This window comes from Hypanus sabinus, chromosome 16 (assembly GCF_030144855.1).
Source record: "Hypanus sabinus isolate sHypSab1 chromosome 16, sHypSab1.hap1, whole genome shotgun sequence".
Lineage (NCBI taxonomy): Eukaryota > Metazoa > Chordata > Chondrichthyes > Myliobatiformes > Dasyatidae > Hypanus > Hypanus sabinus.
The window spans coordinates 37,632,570-37,658,531 of NC_082721.1; the positions used below are offsets into that span (position 1 = coordinate 37,632,570).

General features: G+C 40.0%; 1 protein-coding gene across 3 annotated transcripts in view; it reads right to left on the reverse strand.

Moving 5' to 3' along the window:
- The window catches only part of hdgfl2 (HDGF like 2), a 96,963-nt gene that overhangs the window by 14,808 nt on the left and 56,193 nt on the right, over positions 1–25,962 (reverse strand). Inside the window, exons 7-12 of one of the 3 annotated variants that reach the window (XM_059991598.1) lie at positions 23,181–23,322; positions 21,621–21,699; positions 8,957–9,260; positions 4,508–4,614; positions 3,471–3,541; positions 860–930 (exon numbers count right to left, since the gene is read on the reverse strand). In XM_059991598.1, the coding sequence (XP_059847581.1) occupies positions 860–930; positions 3,471–3,541; positions 4,508–4,614; positions 8,957–9,260; positions 21,621–21,699; positions 23,181–23,322 (774 nt within the window). Of the gene's footprint in view, positions 1–859; positions 931–3,470; positions 3,542–4,507; positions 4,615–8,956; positions 9,261–21,620; positions 21,700–23,168; positions 23,323–25,962 lie in introns of all 3 variants that reach the window. The other 2 variants (XM_059991597.1, XM_059991596.1) reach the window with 2 other exon arrangements.

Consider the following 25,962-nt stretch of genomic DNA (forward strand, 5'->3'; position numbering starts at 1 on the left):
AGCATACTTCATTAACTTTGCCTCCAACTTTCACCCTGCCCTCACATTTACCTGGTCCATTTCCGACACCTCCTTCCCCTTTCTTGATCTTTCTGTCTCCTTCTCTGGAGACGGCCTATCTACTGATATCTACTATAAACCTACAGACTCTCACAGCTACCTGGATTATTCCTCTTCCCACCCTGTCTCTTGCAAAAAGGCTATCCCCTTCTCACAATTCCTCCATCTCTGCCGCATCTGCTCTCAGGATGAGGCTTTTCATTCCAGGATGAAGGAGAAGTCTTCCTTTTTTAAACAAAAGGGCTTCCCTTCGTCCACCATCAACTCTGCTCTCAAACGCATCTCTCCCATTTCCCGCACATCTGCCCTCACCCCATCCACCCGCCAAAAATCCTTTTTGGTTAGCGAAAACAGGTCTTTCGCAACAGAGAGCTGTCATAAAGCGAATGTTCGAAAAACAGGGGCCACCTGTTACCCAAAGTTCCTCTAATTAAGTTATTAAAATACACTGAAAGTCCTTTGGGAATAAGGCTCCTAACATTTTGTGCACATTCTTGGGATCATTTATGTCTGACCCCAACTCTAAAAGATTAAAAGATCTTAAAAGCAGGAATTATTTTGTAACCAGAAATGATATAAGCAAATGGATGAGTATAATGTGAATTCTCCAAGCTGGGAAAAGTTGCAGAACATTAACATGTAACTGCAAAAATAAATTATTTTCTAGAAATTAATTTTAACTTTGCAGTGCAGGTTGGCTTCATCTTAGACATTTTTGGCAATTTTAGAAATTATTTTTAAATATTGCACATATGTAGCAAAAACTTGCTTTCCAATGTAAATTTTTATTCATACTTACCGGACTGTCAACCTTTAGAGCATGCTTAATGTCAGTATGTATTTTCTGAAGCTTCTGTTCTGCCGTCATTTCTATCAAATTAAACAAAATTTCAGCAGAAATTTATTGTCTCTATTGCAGTAAGCCTTAGCAAATAGCAAGATGGAGCACATTAGTACTGAAAGTCAGCTCCCTTTTCATCATTTGTTTAACTGATACAGATGATACACATAAAAAGAAAGATCAGGGATCCTTTTAGCTCCACAATCATGCATTCCCCTAACTCCCTGGGGAGGCTACGATGATTAAAAGTTTTTAAAGAAATGCTAGCTACTAAAAAAGTTCAAAAGTAAATTTATTATCCAAGTACATATATGTCGCCATATAAAATCCTGAGATTCATTTTCTTGCAGGTATACTCAACAAATCTAATATCCTTAATAAAATTAAAGACTGCACCAACTTATAAAGTTATTCAAGAACGTTTCCAGGAAAGTGATTAAGACAAGCCAATGGATGTTGTCTACACAGACTATACTATAGTGAGGCATTTGACAAGGTCCTGCATGGGAGGTGAGCCAAAAAAGATTCAATCACTTGGCATTCAACATGAGGTAGAATGGATTAGACATTGGCTTAGTGGGAAAAGCCAGAAAGTTGCCTCTGACTAGAAGCCTGTAACTGATGGAGTGCCACAGAGATCGCTGCTGGGTCCATTGTTGCTTGTCATTTATATCAATGATCAGTATGAAAATGTGGTTAACTGAATCAGCAGATTTGCAATTGACAGCAAGATTGGGGGTGTAGTGTACAACGAGAAAGGCTATCGTGGCTTACAGACAGATCTGGACCATCTGGAAAAAATGGGCTGAAAAATGGCAGATGGAATTTAATGCAGATAATGCAATGGTAGGGCACTAAGGAATGTGGTAGAACAAAGGGATCTAGGAATACAGGATCATAATTCATTGAAAGTGGTGCCACAGGTAGATAAGTTCATCAAGAAAGATTTTAGCACACTGGCCTTCATAAAGTACTGAGCAAAGGAGATGTGATGTCATGTTGAAGTTGTACAAGCATTGGTGAGGCCTAATTTGGAGTATTGTGTGCAGTTTTGGTCACCTACCTACAAGAAAGATGTAAACAAGGTCGAAAGAGTACAGAGAAGGATGTTGCTGAGTCTGGGCAAACTGAGTAATAAGGAAAGTTTGAATAGGTTTGGATTTATTCCTCGATTGAGAGAACATTTGAAAGAGGTATACAAAATTGTGAGGAGAATAGTTGGGTAAATGCAAGCATGCTTTTTCCACTGACGTTGTGTGGGACAACAACTGGAGGTCATACATTAAGAGTGAAAAGTGAAAAGTTTAAGGGGAACATGAGGGGAAACCTCTCCATTCAAGGGTCATGAGAGTGTGGAACGAGCTGACAGCACAAGTGGTGCATGCAAGTTCAATTTCAATGCTTAAGAGTAGTTTGGATAGGTACATGGATGATAGGGGTATGGACGGCTATGGTCCTGGTGGACTAGGTGGGCTGAAGAACCCTTTTCAAGAACACAAGATGAAGAGTTCTTGAAAGTGAATCCATAAGTTGTGAAAACATTTTAATGATGGGTAAGTAACGTTACCCCCCTTTGGTTCATGAGCTTGATGGCTCCAAGGGTAATAACTGTTCCTTAAGCCGAGAGTGAGTCCTGGGGCTCTTAAGGCTTCTTCCTAATGGCAACAGCAAAAAGAGAGAATGACTTGGGTGGCGGAGGTCTTTGATGATGGATGCCACTTTCCTGCGACAATGCTTTATGTAGATGTGCTCAGTCGTGGGGAGGGCTTTACTTGTGACGGACTTGGCCATATCTACCACTTTTTACAGTATTTTCAGTTCAAGGACATTGGTGTTTTCATACCAGGCTGTAATACTCTCCACCACGCATCTATAGAAGTTTTAGATGTTATGCCAAATTTGTAAAAAATTATAAAGGAAGCAAAGGTGTTGCGTACATTTTTTTGTATTTGAATTTATAGGAGCTCTGAAATGATAACACTAAGGAATTTAAAGTTGCTGACATTCTCCTTCCCTGATCCTTCACTAAGTACTGGTTTATGGATGTCTGGTTTTCTCCTCCTGAAGTCAATAATCAGTTCCTTGGCCTTGTTGACATTAAGAGGTTGATTTGTGACACCATTCTCAGGTAGATTTTCCACAGCCTTGTGGTGCACCTGTACTGCCGTAGATTGTGGAGATGTTGTAGCCAATCTGAAATGAGATCAGCAAGTGAGGAAAATGAGGATCCAATTGCATAAGGAGATTTTGAGACCAAGGTCTTGAAGCTTACTGATCAGTGTCAGGGGGATGATAGTACTAAATACTGAGCTGTAGTTGATAAAGAGCATCCTGATGTATGCATCTTTGCTGTCCAGATGTTCCAGGGTTGAGTGAAGAGCAAATGAGATGGCACCTGCCATGGGCCTGTTGTGCTGGCAGGCGAATTGGAGTGGATCCAAGTTGATTGTCAGGCAGAAGATGGCATGTTTTATTACCAACCTCTCAAAACACTTCAACACTGTGGATGTAACTGCCAAGTTTAAATTAACCACTTTCAGCAAGAACTTAAAACAATAATGGAAAATACCTTTTTTCTTTTCTATTTTTTTAACTTGCAGTTTCTCTTCTTTCTTTTTTTCTTTTTCTGCTTTAGCTGCCCTGCACAGAAATGAATAATTAAAACAGAGGAAAAAAAAATCTAATCAGAAATTTCTGATAGCTTCAGACCAACATTTCTCATATCCTACACAATAAAAAGGAAAATGAAAAAAAGATTTATACAAGCACCTTAGGCCACTAGAGAACACTTTAGAACTAATTAGACATGCTTTTTTTAAAATGTACAAGTTATTATAACATAGAATTTTGGCAGCCGATCTGCACACGGCAAGCAAAACTATGATAGTGGCCAAATAACTTTACAAGCATTGATTGAGGATTAAATTTTAATTATGACCCTGGGCAAAATTATCTTGTGATTCTTTAGAATCACGGGATACATTAATCTATCCCAGCCCTCTTATTGCATTTGCTCCATGGTAATGATAGCTCCAGAATCTTGATTGATAGATTGGGTATTTTTCATGCATTAGCTACCAACTTGGGAGCATCATAGTGAAAACCCAACCAAATTTGAGCTACACCAATGCAAGATTGCTAGTGAGGACTAGTTGGCTAATCTTGGCATTCTATATATAAATTCTACATATCCACACATGGAGAGGGAAGACAGAACTTAGCCCAGGAATAAGGTAATATTTTACTTGATGCCCAAACTTTGAACTGATGTTTAAGTACAAGACATTCTGCAGATGCTGGAAATATTGAGGAATACACAAGTGCTGGAGTAACTCAGCAGTTCAGGCAGCATCCATGGAGAGGAATGAACAGTTGATACTTCAGGCTAAAACCATTCATTAGGACTGGCTAAGTGGTCTTGGACCAAAATGTCAACTGTTTACTTCTCTCCACATTTACTTCATGACCTCCTGAGATCCTCTAGCACTTTGTTACAAACATCTGTTCAAACGCAACAGATTTATGTCCAGTGGTATATCCCATGAAATAGCATAAGGTGCTGAAATCTGAACTGTTGCAGCTGCTGGACAATGAAATATAACTCACCTTTCTTTGTGTCGATCTTCCTGCTTACGTTTTCTTTCTTTAGGCTCTCTTTCTTTTTTCTGTTTACTTGTGGGTTCAGAATGTGGTTTCTTTGGCTTTTTTTTCACCTGCAAATAATAAAGTGACGTGTTCTATTTCACCTTTTAAACTATATTTAACAAAAAAAACACTTAAATACATTGAATTGTTAGTTGTGCAGCAAAAATGAGACATAGGAGCAGAGCTAGGTCTCTTGGCCCCATCGAGTTTCCTCCACCATTTCATCACGGCTGATCCATTTCTCCTCTCAACCCCAATCTCCTGCCTTCTTCCTGTACCTCTTCATGCCCTGACCAATCAAGAATCTATCAACCTCTGCCTTAATATACATAAAAAGTTGGCCTCCTCAGCTGCCTGTTGCAACAAATTCCACAGATTTATCACTCTCTGGATAAAGAAATTCCTCCTCATCTCTGTTCTAAAAGGACACCCTTCTATTCTTAGGTTCTCCACCATAGGAAACATCCTCTTTACATCCACTCTTCCATTTGATAGGATTCAATTAAGTCACCCCTCATTCTTCTGAATACCAGTGGCTACAACCCAGAGCCATCAAGCATTCTTCATATTGCAAGCCATTCAATCTTGGAATCGTTTTCGTGAACTTCCTTTGAACCCTCTCCAGTTTCAGCACATCCTTTCTCAGATAAGGGGCCCAAACTGCTCTAAATACTCCATGTGAGGCCTCAGCAGTGCTTTATAAAGCCTCAACATTACATCCTTGCTTTTATATTCTAGCACTCTTGAAATAAGTGCTAGCATTGCAAACAAGAGAAAATCTGCAGACACTGGTAATCCAAGCAACACACACAAAATGCTGGAGGAACTCAGAAGGCTAGGCAGCATCTATGGAAAAGAGTACAGTCAACATTTTGGGCTGAGAACCTTCAACAGGGCCGTCTTGCTGAAGGGTCTCAGCACAAAATGTCAACTCTACTCTTTTCCATAGACGCAGCCTGGCCTGCTGAGTTCCTCCAGCACTTTGCGTGTGTCATTAATATTGCATTTGCTTTCCTCACCACAGACTCAACCTGCAAGTTAACCTTTAGGGAATCCTGCACAAGGACCCCCAGTTCCCTTTGCACCTCAGTTTATTAAATTTTCTCTCCATTTAGAAAAATATCAACCCTTTCAGTTCTTCTACCAAAGCATGATCATACTCTTAATAACACTGGATTCTATCTGCTATTTCTTTGCCCATTCACCTAATCTGTCTAGGTCCTTCTGTAGCCTCTCTAGTTCCTCAAAACTACCTGCCCCTCCTCCTACCTTTGTATCATTTACAAACTCGGCAACAAAACCATCATCCAAATCATTAACATATAACGTAAAGAGAATCTGTCCCAACACAGACTCCTGTGGAACACCACTAGCCACCAGCAGCCAACCAGAAAAGGCTCCCTTTATTTGCACTCTGCCTCTTGCCAGTCAGCCATTGCTTATCCATGCTAGAATCTTCCCTTTAATTCTTTGGGCTCATAGCTTGTTCAGCAGCCTCATGTGCGGCACCTTGTCAAATGCCTTCTAAAAATCCAAATATATGGGATCAACCAATTCTTCTTTGTCTGTCCTGTTTGTAATTTCTTCAAAGAGTATCAACGGATTTATCAGGCAAGAGCTTCCCTTCAGGAAACCATGCTGACTGCAGCTTATTTTGTCATGTGCCTCCAAGTACTCCAAAACTACACCCCTAACAATCGACTCCAACATATCCCAACCACCAAGGCCAAACTTCCTTTCTTCTGCCTCTCTCCCTTCTTGAAGAGTGCAGAGACATTTGCAGTTTGCTAGTCTTTCAGAACCAATGCTGAATTTGGTGAAGACTGATGCAAAATACTTAATCAGTTCATCTGCCATTACCTTGTCCCCCATCACTACCTCTCAAGTATCATTCTCCAGTGGTCCAATATCCATTCTTGCCTCTCTTTTACACTGTATCTGAAGAAAATTTTGGTACGCTCTAATATTATTGGCTAGCTTATTTTCATATTTTATCTTTACCTTCTTATTAAATTTTTTAGTTGGCTTCTGTTGCTATCTGAAAGCTTCTCAATCCTCTAACTTCCCACTAATTTTTGCTCTATTAAATGCCCTCTCTCTGGCTTTTATATTGGCTTTGACTTCTCTTGTTATACCAAACTCCCAGTGATTTTCTGGATGTCATTCTGGTTTTCCTACATTTTGCAATGTCAACACTTTCCAGAATAAATTAGTTTCTTCCAGTATAAAGGAATGTTGTGTTGGCCAATATGATTAAATATAAATAAAAACCTGATGCTATAAAAGTATCTATCGCCATTTTGCATTTTCTGAAACATTTTTTATAAAATATTGCCGAGTACTTTTAAATTATAACTTTAGCATTAGTATATAAATATCTCCAATGCAAATCTAAAATCAGAGTCAGTACTGCTGCTTCCTCAGATTTCACGAAGAATCACACAGAGAAAGGAGGTTTCGACATTTAGTGACAGTGATAGAGCAAAGGATACCACAGTTATCTGAAATCTGACCAAAACAAAATTAATAATAAACACTGGACATTAGTAATAAAACAGAATCTTGTATCCCAAGTGGTCCATGTTCTACTGCCCTCTGGTGGCTACTTGCATATACTGTTGGATATATTAGTGGCCATCTAGTTTTGAATGATTTAAATGATACCCACACATACAATTATTAGCATATACATATCTATTATTACTCACATTCTTAAGTTTGAAATTATTTTCAATTGCTGTAATTATCTTATCAGTTGTTAGAATACTGAGTGTACTGAAAATTGCAGAGACTACAGGACCAGACATCTCAGTTGTAGTACAATAGACCTGCTAGCTATTCTAGTACAGCTACAATACAGGCATCCAGGTATGATATTATCTTGCAATCTTGCTTATAAAAGCAGGACAAATCCAAATCAGGCTAATTGCCACCCATATCAACCTACTCTCTATCATTAAACACCATTTACTCATTCAAAGCTATTTTGGGTTTTGCCAGCATCGCTCCTTCCAGAACGTACCTGGAGAGCTGAGTTCCAGATAGCAAGACAAAGTGACAGCCCTTGACATCAAGGTTGTGTTTCATTAAATGGTATCAAGATGCACTGGTAAAATTCACCTTCGTCAATGGGCCTGAAGGTGAAAGCTTTTGAGTGCTTACAGTTATACACTGCACAAAGGAGGACAGCTATGCTTGATAAGAGTTCAATACTCAACACCTCAACTTTACCACAGGAGCTTCTCAGGGCAATTTCCTGGGCCAAACGAATTAGCAGCTTCAAGGACTTTTCTCCACCACAAGGAAGAAAATAATTGCACAGCATTCAGTTCCAGTCAGAAGTCCTTAGCAAATTAAGTAATTCAGCCCTTCTTGCAACATGACTGGGACAACATATCAGGCATTGGCTGATAAGCAGCAAACCACAGAAACGCCACTTAGCAACAGTCACCAATGTGATAGCCTGACCATCTTCTCTTCCCATTCAATGACATTACCACTGTCAAGTCACACAACATCAAAATATTGGGAGTAGCACTGACTAGAAACTCAACTGTGCAAAGACTTCTAATCTGCAGCCATTACCCCAAGCTCTTTCAGCCATCTACAAGGCATATCTGAAAAGTGACACTACACTCTCCACTTCCCTGGATGACTGCAGTGCCCACAATTCAAAGCAGCATTCAAGGCAAACCCACCCAGTTGACTGACACCCCTTCAACCACTCAGAACAATTATTCTCTCTACTACCAGCTCATAGTGGCGGCAAACTGTATCCAATATATTCCAACAGCAGCTCTCAAACCCACAATCTCTGTCATCATGAAGGACAGGAACATCAGATGATGCCCTGAATCGTGAAACACAACTACCTCCAGCATGTTGTGATATCCAAATCTTGAAACTTCCTCTCCAATAGCACGGTCAGAATACCTTCACCAGCAGACAGCTCCCCACCGCCTTATTAAGAGCAATTATGGAAGAGCAATAAATAGTTACCTTGCAAATCAGCTCTAGGCAACAAAAATGAACTTTAAAAATTGTATTAGTTGATATATCCCTGTGCCTGATTTTATCACCAGTTTGGTCTCTATATGGTTACCCAATAAAAATTACATTAAAGTTCAGGAACAACATAAAAATTTATGTATAAGAAAGAGGTAAAAGCTCAATATATTTTAATAAACATTTTGTATTAACCACAGATGTTTTATTATGACTACCCACAGTTAAATAATCTACTATTACTCACAGGATAGATCCAGGTAGTAAAAATAGCAGGCAAAAATAATAAAAATTAATGGCCACTAAAACAATAACCACAATGACACATCTTCAAAGAATGTTGATGAAGATCTGAACAAAATTAAAATCATCAGAATGAACTGAATCAATATAAACTAAATTCACCTCCTTTTCCACTGCAGAGTCCGAATCAGAGGAGTATTTTGACTTAGCCCGAACTTTCTTGACTTTCTTTGATGGTTCTTTCTTTACTTCATCTACTTCATCAACTAGCGTGTCCTGATCATCCTCTTTTTCTTTTTCTTCTTTCCGTTTCCTCTTCTCCTCTTCTTCCTCCTCCCTTTCCTTTTCTCTTAATTTTCGTAGCTCTTCCTCCTGCTGTTTCCTTCTCCTTTCCTCTATCTCTCTCTTTCGTTCTTCATCTCGTTTTTTCCAGTCACTGATCTTATCTTCAGAATCGCTGTCACTGCTAAAATTAAACAATGAATAAGGTACATACATAGGTTTGTAGGTGGTTTCCAAAGGAACCAGCACAGGTGCAAAGGGCTAAATGGCTATGCTCTGTACTCTATTTTTCACTGATTAGTTGTTATAATCTCAGGTGACGTTTTGAAATGTCTTGATATTACTACTGGTTTGAGGTCTTCCTCATCTGCATCAGATAGCCTTTCCAAATACTCAGAAGTTAAAGGCCTCTGGCTGCAAATCTGATAAGCAATGATGAGAGTGCCAGGGTCCAAGGAATTTAATCAGTCCTCCTAATGATTCTAATAAATTCTCTTTTCAATTAAATTTTTTAAGCTCTTTTCTGATACTAGACTCTTAGCCTTCTCCCAATTTTGTTATATTTATTTTGTCATTTGCTTTAGTCACTTATCTCTTTAAAATTTCTTCTGTAATCACAGAGATCCCACTTATTTCTCTTATTTCTTTACTAACCAGTTCAAGGAGCCCTTATTACATTTGTTTTTAAATTTGTTATGTTACTCTCATTCTATCTTTATATTTTTGTCCATTCTTTGCTGGTTTCTAATGTTGAAAGCTTGATAATACTGTACATCTCTTATTTCAGTCTAATTCCAAGAGCAGAAGCCATGTATCAATTTTCTGTCTGTATTATATTTTGTGGCACAATTATGGTGGTCTGACACATGGGTTGGGGCATAGTAGAAGCAAATGAGGATAGCTACATATTCTAGTTTAGTGAATTGTTTAGACTAGTTGAGAACTAGAGGCACCTAGGAATTACAATTTTTGTTGATCGCTAATTGGGATGTTATTAGAGTACTAATTGGAAGACTTAAATATGTAAGAACACCAATTCTGATATTGCTAATTAGAATGCTTAGTTACTGCGATTGAAACACAAAGATTCATATATCGCTAATTCAGTTTGGTTAATTTGTTTTTAAATCACTATAAAATCATTTGTCTTTGCTGGATTCAGAGTAAAGGATCAAAAGTACCTTTTTCGACTTTGGAACTTTGTTATTTGGAAGTGCATCATACAGAGTCGATCTCCTCGCTTAGTCTCTCAGCAGTTTTGGTTTGTTTTAAAGTAACTGCTACATTTAGTCAACAAAAAATTGTTATAGCAAACAAACATCAGTTCGGACCTCTTGGCGAAACTGTAGCAGCTTGCAGCAAGTAAACGACCCTTTGTTGATTCATGCTGTGTATTTGTGGTTTAAACCAGTTTTGGATGGTCAGCGCTGCCTGTCCATTGGGAACCGTTGCTTAATCTTATGGTGTTTGCCTGAGGGTTTGTCACTTTGTATTATTGAAGCGCTGAAATATTCCGGTTGCCGACATTTAAATTGAAGTCTGTTTGTTCGGTCTGGTTTAAGCACTGTGGATACATGGACAGCTTTTTGTTGACTATGTTTATTGAATCGAAAATCGATGGTGCTGCGGGTGAACAAAGAGTTAATTGCGAGACACGCAACCAGAGAAAGTAATACAAGTGTATGGAAGCATGGAATTGACATCAATGATTCTGGAGACGGGCTTGCAAAAAAGAAACTGAAGCTAAAGCTAAGACTAACTGAATCAAAGTTTTCAAAAGGGTTTGAAATAAATGTAAACAAAATTAAAGGTTTAATACCATCAATTAATAACCTTATGAAAAATAAAGAAAATGTCTTACAAGTGCAATCTCATTCTGATTAATCTTTCTGAAGCTGCTGCTAAGCAACATCACATAATAAACTCATTACTTCCCCAGCTCATACGAGAAACAAAATAGATGTTTTTCAAGCATTGATGGCTATTATAATGTATTCTTAGGGGATGTGAAACCTTCACCTTCCATCAGACAATGTTTCTCAAATTCCAAGGCATGGTTTGATTATGCAAAGAGCAGGTGACCCACAGGATGATGTGAAACTGAATCACGGTGTCTGTAATGTCTGTGCTCGAAGTTTTCTTGCAGGAAGAAAACCTGTATCTACTACCTCTTCTGCATTCACTAAAACAAAGGCTGATTAGCTGCATTAATTGCATGTCAACAATTACTGAACTAGAAATATGCACTGGAAGAGCAAGAGGAGCAGATTGAAGAAGTGGATCATCTATGGAAAAGGAAGGTACAGCTTAAGTTAGAGGAAGAAATTGCTACGCATATGAATAAAGTTAATGTGCTAAGGCCTTCACGGTGTACTGAGTGCTCCAGCAGGACAGTCCTATGGTGTGAGTTCCTACAATAGAAGGGCACAAAGGAAAACAAAAACACCCAGTGTCGATGCTAATTTATTCATTCCTCAAGTTTCTGTAAAACATGAACAAGACCCCCAAAAGGTTGTTCAGGGTCCTCTAATGAGGCACTCTGAACCTACATCATATGCCAACAGCTCAAAGTGCTCATGGGGTCATTAACTTACAGCATGAAAACACTTGTTTTAGATGACAGAGTTCAAAATAGTGCTATCGAAGCAAAATGAAATAACAACCTTATTGGTACAACAATATTTCATCTTTGCCTAAAAGAGAGATTCAAGTCTTCGATAGTGATCCATTGCTGTATCATGCAATCATGAGGGCTTTTAGAAAGTGTTGAAGACAAGACTGACAGCTATATATAGCTTTATATATGCCTTTATTTCCTTGAACAATACACTAGAGGTCGCCCTAGAGAACTTGTCAGAAGTTCCCAGCACGTTGACCCCAAGAAAGGATATGTGAAAACTAATGCTTTACTACAGGAACATTTTGGTAATGAACAGAAAATTGCATCATAATTGTAAATCTCCCACGGATTAGTTACAACTGAAACATGTTCATTTGCCAGAAATTGAGTTGCGATTAGGGACAAATGTGCCTAAAGCATTGGAGCTGTTGCAGGAGATCTTGCATTGTTAGTGATGGACCCTATGCAATTGCCACTACTGTGGGTTGTTGGGTTGCACTGTGAATGGACCACTGAAAAGAGACCATGACGACAAAAGAAAATGAGCACAGAGTTGACAGTTAAAAGGATTTCAGTTTTTAAAAACTTGGATGAGCTTTGGCAGCAGCACTTCAAGGCTGACTTCCCTGTATGCAATCAGAATTGTTATGAATGTACCACAGTTCTGAGGGGCCGAAGGGTGCGGAGTAGCCCCCTCCTTTGTGAGAATCGCAAGATCACTACTGAGTCAGTTCAGGGGGCCCAGGAAATGAGAAAGAGACGTGCGGAATGTCTCGTTTCCCCGGCGATGTAAAGCTACGGGACATGGCCATTGTCTCCGGAAGGTGAATTTTGTGGATTGAGATACTATGCTACGTGAACGCCCTCGGGCAAAGTGGGCTGGTTGAGGGAGAGATTGCATCACCCCCAACCTGATTGACATCTACGACCCTGCGAGTCAGGATAAAAGAGGGTCTGTAGGAACAGCCCCTCAGACGCACCAGAAGAAACGTTAAGCGACCACGTAATAGCAGGAAGTCATCTGAAGGAGGCCACGTGCGTTCAGTTCCGTTGCTGGAACTGGTGGCTGGAAAACGGCTTTTAGCTAACAACGGGGAAACCCACTCCCCTGACTCAACGGATTGGCATCATAAAAGACCTGGGCAAGTTTAAACCGCCTCGCTCTTAAACCCAAAAACGCTGCAGCTTGAACGAACTAACAGTGACAGTTATATCTCCATCGGACAATACATTATCCCCTCGACAACGATAGAGCTATTTCTTATTGGTTATTATTATACCCGCGCTTTAGATTTAGTATTGACGACATATATTATCTGTATGTTTGCATTAATCTTATTTTTGTGCCCCTTTATCAATAAATACTTTTAAAAATAGTACCATCAGACTTCAACGGACCTCTCTATCTTTGCTGGTAAGTGACCCAGTTACGGGGTTTCGTAACAGAATGAACAACCTGGTTTGTCAAGAGAAGATCACAAGTTTGCAGAGCTTACCTTCAGAAAGAAAGGTTAATATGCCAAATAATATGAAGATTGCTAAACAGTGTGCTCTAAATCTAAGAAAGATGTTTACGGAGAATGCGTCATTTCACACTGACCACACAGATTTCATGAAGGATGTCATTTCCAAAGGTTATGCTGAAAGTGTGCTAGCAGAAGATCTGGAAAGCAGTGATGGGAAAGTCTGGTATATTCTACATCATGGTATTTATCACCTCAGAAGAGAGAAACTTCATGTTGTGTTTGACTGTGCAGTGTCTTTTCAAGGAATATTATTTAATGCTCAGCTTTTACAGGGTCCAGATCTTGCTAATTCACCGACTGATGTCATAACCAGATTCAGAAAGAACTAGTGGTGATCATGGTAGATAGTGAATTAATGTTTCATCAGGTTAAAGTACCAGCGGAAGATTCGGATCTGCTGAGGTTTCTCTGGCGGGCTGATGGTGACCTGAACTAAAATATGATGGGTTTTGAAATGGGGTTTAATCATATTGGAGCAACTTCACCACCAAGCTGTGCCAACTTCACTCTTTGGAAATGCACACAAGGCAATTAAGAACAGTTCAGCTGAGAGAAGGTGGATAAAATTCTGCATTGCCTCTATGTTGAAGGTTCAAAGGTCAAATGTAATGTCAGAGAAATGTATACAATATACATCCTGAAATGCTTTTTCTTTGCAAACATCCATGAAAACAGAGAAGTGCCCCAAAGAATGAACAAGTTAAACGTGAGAACCCCGAAGTTCCCCTCAGCTCCCCCCTCCCATGTGTAAGCGGTGGCGGGCAACAATTCCCCCTCCCCCCCCACCGGCAGAAAAAAGCACACCTGCTACCAAGCACAAGCGTGAGTTAAGCGATAGCAAAGACACAGTTACCCCAAACGCTTTGCATTTCATCCAACATTTCACAATGCACAGATTCTCTCTCTCTCTCTCCCTGGCAAAGAAGAGGGAGGTGTCCCCCATTTTCACAACAAGTGGGAGACATAACAACCCCCTGCTGGTTTACCATGTTAAAAGTCTGTTTCGTCACTTTTTTCATCTTGAATGCCTTGTGTTCTCTGTTCTATTATGACCTTTTATCTATTAATACAAAAGACGGCTTTCAACTCACAAAGTGGATAAGCAATAGACATAGTGTGCTAGTTGCGATACCAGAAGAGCAAAGAGCGAAAGACAAAGAATTTGGATCAAGATATTCCTTTGTTGGAGAGAATACTGGGGGTGCAATGGTGCATTCAGTCTGATACTTTCAAGTTTAAGATCATGATCCAAAATAGACCACTCATCAGAAGGGGCTTCCTCCAGTTAGTTCTATCAATGATCTTTTAGGAATCTTGAGTCCAGTGGTGCTATCTGCTAAGATGATTTTATAAGATCTTTGTTAAGAAGGGCTTGGCTGGGATGACACTATACCAAATTTAGTTAGTCGTGAGTGGTCAAGCTGGCTGGAAGAACTCTGCCACTTGGAAGACTTCAAGGTTGTTAGATGCTTGAAACCTGTGGATTTTGAAGTAGCTACTACTGTGAACTGCACTTTACAGACGCAAGCAAATATGGCTTTAGAACAGTGACCTAAAGTTGCACAAAACATGCTCTCAGGTACGCAGTGCTTTTATCATGGGAAAATTTACAGTAGCTTCACTGTTTACAGTAGTTTCCATCCTTCAAATTGAGCTCACCACTGCCATGGAGGCAAGCTATATAGACAAGACATGGAGGAAGCAGTTGCACGTGCAGCTTCATGACTCAGTATTTTGGACCGATCGTACTTCTGTGCTGAATGAAACTTCCAGATTCTGAACCTTCATTGCAAACAGTTTCAGAAATTCTTAAGGTTTCACAAGCATCTCAATAGAGATTGTAAACACTTCAAGCACACCAGCAGATTTGGCCTCAAAGGGTTGAAGGTGAAAGCATTCCTGAATAAAGAGATATGGGTGTCAGGGCATCAGTATCTTCTTCAGACTGAAAGCAAATGGTCTGTGAAACCCAAATGTTCTACAGAACTGCGGCTACATGATTTGGATGTCAAGAAGAGTGTTACAATGAATGCCACTCAGATTGAAGAGGAGGTAGATGTGGTAACATTTGTAACCCATCACTTCTCATCTTGGACCCTTCTGAAGAAAATGTTGGCCTGGATTCTTAGATCTAAACACCTGCTCCTGTTTCTTATTCAAAAGAGGAAGCAAGTGAACATTGCTCTTGCTCAGTCTGACTTGAACAACAACAAGGGTATTCTTTGGAGAGAGAAACTGAGAAGGCCAAAGGTCAGATTGGCCAAGGTTGTTTCTCAGTGAAACAGATCAGAAAGGCTGCAATGGAAAACAATGGGTTTTGCCACAGATTTCCAGATGAATTCTCAAGTTGGCAAAGTGCACTAAGTGTGAAAAGGAACAGACATATTTTCAAGCTCAATCTAGGTCCTTGAAAATGGTCTCTTGAGAGTTGGTGAACAACGTAGTAGGCAGCCATTCCTGAACAGTCTAAGCATTCTGTTATACTGGGAAAGGATCTTCATATCTCAGACTTCATGTACATCAATAGGCAGGACATGATGACCATAACCATGTTCTCCAGGTTGCACCAAAAATACTGGATTGCTGGTGCTGTATAGCTATTAAGACGAATCCTGTCTAAGGTGTTGTTTCTCGACTTATGTGCAGCTCCAAGATGCCAGCATATGGCAGATCTACCTCTGTACAGCAAAGAGCCATTGAAAAGTGGAATAATTAATAGGATTAGTGATGTCCTTATAAAAAGAATTAAGCCCATTTTAATCCCCCCCTCACAGGTGGTTCATATCATGGAGAACATGAGAGAGATCAATCATGTCTGTGCAAAAGGTCCTCAATTCCACTATAAGAGTACGGAATCTTGACCAAGAGGGTCTCCACACAGTCCTGTGTGAAGTAGAGGATATTATCAAGAGTCGCCCAATTAATAAAGCATCATCTGATCCCAATAATTTGGAAGCAGAAACAGCTAACTATCTGTTGCTTCTGAAAACTTCACCATCCTTACCACCAGGAGTTTAAAATGGAGGATATTTATGCTCATCATAGTTGGAAGCAGGTCCAATATACGTCAAATTTATTTTGGAAACAGTGGTAAATGGTCAGGTGCAAAACACTGTTTCCTCCCAGGATTTATTGTGTTTATAGTTGACAACAAAACTCATGGATCATGGGAAGAATCATTCAAGTCTTTCCAGATAGAAGAGGATTTATGGGACAGGTGCACATCAAGACCAAGACCAGCTGACTGGGCAGGCCTATAACCAAGACCTGTCTTCTACAGGGGTCAGAGGTTTGAGGAGCTACAGCTCTAGATGCTTCATGCTTTGACTTGACTTACGGACTTGACAGAGTGATGGTAAAGGTCACTCTGTACTGGGATTAAGTGCAGGTAACCTCTAGCCTAGATGACGGTTACAGGATTTGAATAGAAGAAGAAAGAAGAGGACATTTAAATAAATGTTGTTTATCCTTGAAGATTTCATGTCTCCTATGTTAGTAGTATGTAGTTACAATTATTTTAGTATAATAATTAAGGAGCTGGGATGTAGAAGCCATGTATTTATTTCCTGTTCCTAGGAGCCACATAACAATTTTCTGTCTTTATTGCATTTATTACAGTAATTTCACATGGGTTGGGGCATGGCAGAAGAAACTTATTACATATTCTTATTTTCTTAGTTGTTTAGTTTGGTCTAGTTGAGAGTGAGAGGAAGCGGGTAATTTTTTTTTATTGACCGCTAATTGGGAAGTTATTGAAATGCTAATCGGAAAGCTTAAATACATAAAGAACTCTAATTCTGATATCACTAATTAGAATGCTTAGTGACACTAATTTGACTAATAAGAATGCAATGTTGCTAATTCAGTTTTGTTAATATTTTTTATATTGCTATAAGATCGCTCATCTTTGCCAGTTTCATAATAAAGAATCAAAAGTACCTTTCTTTGACTTTGGAACTTTGTTATTTGGAAACACGTCATACTTCTTGCTTAATCTCTCAGCAGTTTTGGTTTGTTTTTAAGTAATTGCTACACTATCCATGACTAAAGTTATGAATAGATTATTTTTTCCATGGAAAGTTTATTTCTCAATGGAATATACATTCATCCGCTGTTATTCAAACCTTTAAGTCTCATTTCCTAATCTGCCTTAGTTTCCTCATCCCGACAGGTAATTAACTTTAAACTCAGAATTACAGCTCAAAACTGGATGCAATCCTTTACTCAAGGATTAATCCAAACCTAGGCATAATCTATGAAAGAGTCTTGAACAGAAATCGCAAGTGTACTATGTTAATCTACAACTGGAGAACCCCTTGCTATGATGTTACAAATTAACCCTGCTTCTTTATACCACTTTTAAGGAATCTTGTTCTCAAATTGATTCCACAAAGATAATGGACCAAGAAACTGTCCTGAACATATTCTAACTCATCCTTCAATCTACTTTTTCAAATTTAATTTACTCATATTATATGAATATTAAAATGTCCTAGGAACTACATGTTACTTTTGCTCCAACTTCTTAATTCTTGATTATTTTCCTAACACTGTTGGTGCTGCTGCATAAAATATTTCCACTAGTACTTTTTTTTGTCCTTACTTGTTATTGATTCTATTTCTCAACTAAAATCATAAGTCATACTCTTATCAAATTTCTCCTTTTCAAATTATTAAGCTGTTTGTAATATTTAACCACACAACTACATCATTATTACATCAAATCCATTAATCTATATTTGTTCCACAAGTTCATTAGACCTGTTCTGAATGTACAACACACAAAATGCTGGAGGAACTCAGCAGGTCTGGCAGCATCTATGGAAAGAAATAAACAGTCGAAGTTTCTGACCAAGATCCTTTATCAGGACTGGATAGGAAGGAGGAAGAAGCCAGAATGGGGGGGGGGGGGGCAGAAAGAGGGAAGCGTACAAGCTAGAAGGTGATAACTGAAGCTAGTTGGGTGGGATGAAGTAAGCTAGGAGGTATTACATGGAAAAGGGAAAAGGCGAGAGAGGAAGGAATTGAATAGGACAGGAGAATAGACCATGGGAGAAAAGGAAGGAAGGAGGGGCACCAGTGGGAGAAGAGAAAAGAGGGAAGCCAGAGTGGGGAATGGAAGAAGAAAAAAGGGGAGGGGGGAAAGATTATGGGAAATTAGAGAAATTGATATGCATCCCATCAGGTTGGAGGCTAGCTGGACAGAATACGAGGTGCTGGTCCTTTAACCTGAGAATAACCTCATTGTAGCAGCAGAGGAGGCTATGGACTGACATGTCAGAAAGAGAATGGGGATTGGAATTAAATTGGTTGGCCACCAGGAAATTGCTTTTAGTGGAGGGAGTGGAGATGTTTGACAAAGCAGTCACCCAGTCTACAATTGGTCTCACCAATGTAAAGGAGGTCTCATCAGGAACACAGAGTACAAGTCACAATCCCAAAAGATTTGTAGGTGAAGTGTTGCCTCACATCCTGGGAGCAGATGTGGTGGAGACAAAGGAAATGACAGAAAGAAAAAGGCAGGGTGGGAAACAGTATAATCTAAGATAGCTATGGAAGTCAGTACATTTGTAAAAGGTATTAGTAGCTAATTTGTCTCTAGAGAGGAAGACAAAGAGATCAGGAAAGAGGAGAGAGGTGTCAGAAAGGTACCAAGGGAACTTAAGGACAAGGTGGTAGCTGCAGGCAAAGTTGATGAAATTGATGACAACATGGGTGCATGAAGCAGCACCTATACAGTCATCAATGCACTGCAGTAATGAGCATTACCAGGAAAGCCCTGGAACTTAGACTGTAGTACGTAGCCAACAAAAAGGCCCATTCAGGTGTCTATAACTACACCTTGAGTTTGGAGAAAGCGGGAAGAGCCGAAAGAAAAATTGGTGCGTGTAAGGACTAGTTCTACCAGATGGAGGAGGGTGGGGGTGGAGGAGAACTGGTCAGGTCTGTTGTTGAGAAAGAAATCTTTTTGATGAGGAATCGACATGTATAGGAACTGGACATCTATGGTAATCAGGGTCAGGGAATTGAAAATTATTGAGGACATTGAGAGTGTGTGAAGTGTCACAGGTGTAGGTCAGAAGGGACTGAACAAAGAGGGACAAAATGGAGTCAAGACATGCTGACAAAAGTTCAGTGGGGCAGCAGCCGGTAGACAGAAACAATGGCCTTATCCGGACAATCCTGTTTGTGGATCTTGAGTAGGAGGTAAATGAACAGTGTGAGATAAGTGAACGAAGGTTGGTGGCAGTAGATGGAAGATTTCCATATTTGATGAGGTTGTTGATGTTGTGGGAAACAACGTCCTGATGTTCCAGAGTGGGATCCTGTTCAAGGGGTAAGTAGAAGGAGACGTCTGAGACTTGCCACCTGGCCTCAGCAAGGTAGAGGTCAGTTAACCAGATTACAATAGCACCGGACTGCCGCTGCCCCTCATCCCACCCCCCACCCCCCCACCGGCCTGTGGGTTTGATGGGGTTGGGATTGGTGCAGAGAGTGGTGTGCAGTGGGGTAAAGTCTAAATAGCATAGATGATAGATGACTGCTTGTCAAGAATGTCTTGTCCACAGTGAAACATTAGAGGAAAACCCCATGATGTCCTATAACTACAGTAGAAGTAAAAAGATGGCTAGGGAGAGACTGGCAGATCAGCAGGGCTGTCGGTGTCTTGAGCTGCAGGAGATGGGTAGAACTTTTAACAAATATTTCTCCTCAGTATTTACTGAAGAGAAAAATCATAGTTACTCAGAAGATAAGAGAAACAAGTGAAGACACTTTGGAGGACATTCACATTATCAGGGAGGAGGTATTTGAAGCCCTACAGCAGATTAAGGTGGATAAATCCCCAAGCTCTGACAGTGCATCCTCAGACTTTGTGGAAGGCTAATGAAATTGTGGAGACCCTCCAGGGATATGTTTGCTTCATCGTTAGCCAGTAGTGAAGCTCCCAAAGCTTGATAATAATGTTCCATTGTTTAAAAAGGGTATCAAGGACAAGCAAGGAAACTACAGACCAATTAACCTGAGGTGAGTAGTGGAGAAGTTACTGGAGGGAATTCTGAGGGCTAGGATCTACCAGAACTTGGATTTACGGAGTCTGATTAGGAGTCAGCATGACTTTGTGCATGGGAATCGTGCTTGACCAACTTTTTAAAGTAATTTATTTTTGAAAAGGTAACTAAAAAGATAGATGAGAGTAGGGCAGCAGACATAGTCTATTTGAACTTCAGCAAGGACCCTTCAACAAGGCACTCTCTAGTCTGTAAGGTTGGGTCCCATGAAATCCAAGGAGAGCTAATTATGTAGGTTCTAAATTGACTTGGAGGTTAGAAAGAGAGGGTGGTAGTGACAGTTGTTGCTTGGAATGGAGGCCAGTAACTATTGGTGTGTCACAGGGGTCGGTTTGGGACCTTTGTTATTCATCATTTATATGAATGATTTGGCTGCAAATACACAAGGCTTGCATATGACACTAGATTAGTTGGTGCTGTTGACAGTGAAGAAAGTTACTGTAGATTAGAAGGGGATCTTGATCAGTTAAGGAAGTGGGCCAAGTAGTGCAAATTAAGTATAAGATGATGCACTTCGGTTAGTCAAACCAACATAGGACACTAGAGTGCAATGGAGCAGAGGGACCTAAGGATACATGTGCATGCTTTGTTAACAGTTTAGTACACTGGCCTTCAAAGTATGGGAATTGGGACATTATGCTGCAGTTGTACAAATCATTGGGGAAACTGCACTTGGAATACTGTGTACAATTCTAGTCACCCTTTTATAGGAAAGCAATGCTGAACTGGAAAGAGTTCAGAAAGTAGTAAGAGGATGTTGCCAGGACTAAAGAGCCTGAATTAGTTGATCAGGCTAGGTCATTACTCCTTGTAATGTAGAATGAAGGCAACCTTATAGAAATCTTTAAAATTAATTGAGGCATAGATAAGGGGAATGGAGAAGTCTTTTTTCCCCAGGATAGGATATACCAAAACTAGGGAGCATAGATTTAAGATGAAAGGGGAAAGATTTAAAAAGGACAAATGGCAACTTTTCCACACAGAGGATAGTGAGTATATGAAATGTTCTACAAGTGGTCGAGGCAGGTAGAAAAGTATTATTTAAGCAGCAATTGGATAGCTGGGGCTTAGTGGGATAGGAGTCAAACGCAGGATATTGGGACTGACTGGGTGGACACCTTAGCGACTTCATTAGGCCAAAGGGCCAGTATCCTGCTGTTTTGCTCTACCAAACCTAATATCCCTTTATAGTTAAATTTTATATTATACAAAACTTAATTCCATCTTATTATATATGTATTTATGTCATTTTGCACATTGGTTAGTAAGAACTAATAAATATGTTACGTTTGCACACTATCCTGTGTGTTCTTGGTTATTATACTAACCTGAGGCTGCTGGAGACAGAAGGTAACCTCTCAACTTTTGGCTTCCTTCCTCTTGGTTTAGGAGTCTTCTTTTGAGCTGCTAAAGAGAAGGAAAAGATAATGTCTAAAGTAATTAGACTTGTGCATATCGTTATCTAGATTAAACATTAAATATTCACTTCATATACTGACCACATTAGAATCTTATTTTCAAACAAAGTACAGCTGTACATAATCCATTAATGAGTTTTGTTTTATTTAATTTCTGTAATATAGATAGATAGGATATGAATTCTGTTATTTATGATGGAATTCAAAAGCAGTTACCCTAATGTGCCAGAACTTCTGGCAGCAACAAATCACTCACTGTCCCTACTGAGACACTGATGAATTGGATGGGGATTTAGTTTTAGATGATCCCCTAATGTTGATGGATAGGAAAATTGACAGCTGGATAGAATGTAGCCCAATGCTTTGCCGACTGTTAAATACTTTGAGTATTTCTATATGCAAAGACCTGCAGAGACATTCTAAAGTCATTAGAAATCAATCAAGCAATAGCTTTTAAAGTTAATTAAGAACACAAAAACATTTTTTTTTGTGTGTGCCATACTCTGCCAGAGCCTCAGCAACCACTTATTTTTTCAAGTGCTTGTCTTGGAGGAAAGATTCTGTGAGTGGTTCCCCACGTCCTTCTTACAGCGGACTGTTTCTTTTATGAGGCCGAGTTGCAAGCTTGAAACTCAACCCAGCATGGATGGAAAGCATGCCTGGAAGTGGCCTGACTAGATTCAAACACAGGAACCTTTGCTCCGGAGTCGGGCACTGATGTCTCTGCACCACCAGCTGGCCTAACAAAATCAATACAGATTTTATAAATCAAAATACTGCAAAAATAATCTTATACTTCCTTCCTGCCTTGCAGCATTTATTTATTTGAAACAACTGTCTTACTGTTCCCAAAGAAGGTCTAGTCTGGCACAAATTCAGCAGACAGTTACAGTCCTCATCTCATTGGAGGAGATACCGAAGCCTGAAAACACTTTTTAAGGAGCAGTTTCTTGCCCTCCAGCATCAGATTTCTGAATGGACGATGAACCCATATAAACTACCCTAGTATTTTTTCTTTTTTTAAAAAATCCCTTTTTACACTACTTATTTTTAAAAATACATTTCCAATTGTAGCTTATTTTTCAATTCTTATTATGCATTGCAACGTACTGCTACCAGAAAACAACACATTTGATGACAAATGCCAGTGATATTAAACCCAATTCTGGTTCTGCTTGAGAACTTCAAGCAATTTGTGTTCTGTTGCCAGGCTTCAGAAGGAATCCAACTTTGGAGAACTACCAGGATATTATTAAGGTAGTAAGTTCAGAGAATTCAGAACACTTGCATTTACACAACAGGGTAAACTTCTTGAAACAGGGTGGCTCAGCATAAGATGGCTGGCATTTCCTAGCACACTCCATCCAACCATTATGCAACTAAACCTGATACACCTCATCAATGTTAAGTTAACACAATGGCAGTGAATGTAGAACATATTAACATTCATTGTGGTACCTGGTTTTCTACCTCTAACAGGTTTCTTTATGGAGTTGTCAGAGTCAGATTCTTTCTTGTAGTCATCATCATCATCATCTTCCTTCATTTCTATATGCTTCTTCTCTTTCTCTTCATCCTCGTTATTCTCCTGCTCCTCCTCAGAATCATACTTCTAGAAAAAAAAATTAAGGATACCTAGCCTTTTAATATATTTTAAAAATAGGAACTCTTACAATTCACTCATAAATAACTGACTTACTTAACTAAGGCTGTTCAGGGAGAAATCAAACAGCTTTAAGAAAATCCTTACAAGTGTAGAGGAATGCAATATGAAGAGAGTTAAACTCCAGTAAGGCTCAGTCGCTGATGATGAAATTGAGGGACAGATTGATGGGATGTGCATAGGAGATAACAAACAACAAGAGAGGGAAGGATGAGGACGCAGATCTGACGCAGTTACAGAAAAAGATTAGAACAAGAATGCACATGAATTTCTAAATGAAGATTTTGAATGTGTTTCATAGTAACCGGCAGCTTACAGGAATGAAGGATTTAAGGGAAATAAACAATTCTGAAAAATAGGGTCTTACATAGACAAGATCAAGATGGCGAGTCACAAAAGGCACTGGACAAGTGAGGATAACAAGGCAAGGACAACATATGGAAGCAGTTTGCATTTTGGCAGATGTAAAGTTTTATCTGTAGATTGGACACAGGATTAGAACTTCAGATCAAGGTACAAAAATGACACTAACACTGTACACAAACTCAATATGCTGCATGAATGGAGTGGAGAGTTACACTTGATAGAAACTAAAGAATATGGTTTCCCTTTTCCAAAAATTCTAACCTACCCCACAAAAAAAAAGTCAAATAAAGGTAATAATCAAGCAAGCCACAGTTAAAAGTTTGACAAAAAAAGGATTAAAAGCACAAATTTTCTTAAACTGCTTGGCTAATTCAGATACCAAGTGCAAAATTAATCACTGCTCTGCTATTTAGTGTTTCACCACTGAGTCACTTTACTGTCCACAATCACATTTCCTTTACAGAGCAACAAACAAGATACTGGAGAATTCAGCAGACTAAACTGAATGCAAGGAGATAAGCAGTCAATGTTTCAGTTTGAGGCACATTATCAGTTCTGATGGAGCATTGACAGTTTACTTCCCACCTTAGATGCCACCTGACCTGCTGAATTCCTCCAGCATCTTGTATATGTTGTTCAAGGTTTCCAGCATCTGCACAATTTCTTGCAGCAAGGTTTACCTGTGTTATTTGCAGAAAGGTGGAAGTGTATGTGTGTGAGGCCAGTTTTCTGTGCTCAGTGTCAGATGTGGGAGGTCCTGGAGTCTCTCAACCTCCTGGACAGCTATATCTGCACCAGGTGTTTCGAGCTGCAGCTCTGAGTTGGGGAACTGCAGATGAAGTTTGATGACTTTCGCCTGGTCAGGGTGAGCGAGGTAATGATAGAAAGGAGTTATAGGCAGGTGGACACACCGAGGCCACGGGAGACAGACAAGTGGGTCACAGTCAGGAGGGGGAAGGGGAAAGAGTCAGGTACCAGAGTGTACCCCTGTGGCTGTACGCCTTAACAATAAGTACTCCTGTTTGAGTACTGTTGGGGAGGACAGCCTACCAGTGGGAAGCAACAGTGGCCGTGCCTCTGGCACAGAGTCTGGCCCTGTGGCTCAGAAGGGTAGGGAAAGGAAGTCAGTAGTGATAGGGGACTCTACAGTTAGGGGGTCAGACAGGTGATTCTGTGGACGCAGGGAAGAAACTCGGATGGCAGTTTGCCTCCCAGGTGCCGGGGTCCGGGATGTTTCAGATCACGTCCAGATATCCTGCAGTGGGAGGGAGAACAGCCAAAGGTCGTGCTACATATTGGTACCAATGACATAGATAGGAAAAGGGAAGAAGTCCTGAAAAAAGGGAGTTAGGAAGGAAGTGGAGAAGCAGGACTGCAAAAGTAGTAATCTCGGGATTACTGCCTGTGCATACGACAGTGAGTATAGGAATAGAATAAGATAGAGGATAAATGCGTGGCTGAGGGATTGGAGCAGGGGGCAGGGATTCAGATTTCTGGATCATTGGGACCTCTTTTGGGGCAGGTGTGACCTGTACAAAAAAGAAGGGTTGCACTTGAATCTCAGGGGAACCAATATCCTAGCAGGGAGGTTTGCTAAGGTTACTGGGGCGAGTTTAAACCAGAATTGTTGGAGGGTGAGAACTGAACTAAAGAGACTGGGGAAGAGGAGGGAGGACAGGCAGGCGATAGAGAAAGGACGCGCTCAGACCGAAGGCTTGAGATGTGTCTACTTTAACACAAAGAGTGTTGTGAACAAAGATGATGAGCTTAGAACATGTATCAGTACTTGGAGATATGATGTGGTGGCCATTACAGAGACTTGCATGGCTCAGGGGCAAGATTGGTTACTTCAACTGCCAGGTTTTAGATGTTTCAGAAAGGACAGGGAGAGAGGCAAAAGAGGTGGGGGCATGGCACTGTTGATCAGAGATAGTGTCACGGCTGCAGGAAAGGTGGACACCATGGAGGGATTGTCTACAGAGTTTCTGTGGGTGGAGATGAGGGTGTTTTTTTATAGGCCGTCCAATAGTAACAGGGATATCAAGGAGCAAATAGGGGAACAGATCCTGGAAAGGTTTAATAATAATAAAGTTGTCGTGATGGGAGATTTTAATTTCCCAAATATCGATTGGCATCCCACTAGAGCAAGGGATTTATATGAGGTGGAGTTTATTAGGTGTGTTCAGGAAGGTTTCTTGGAGATAAGCCTGTAAGAAGAGAGGC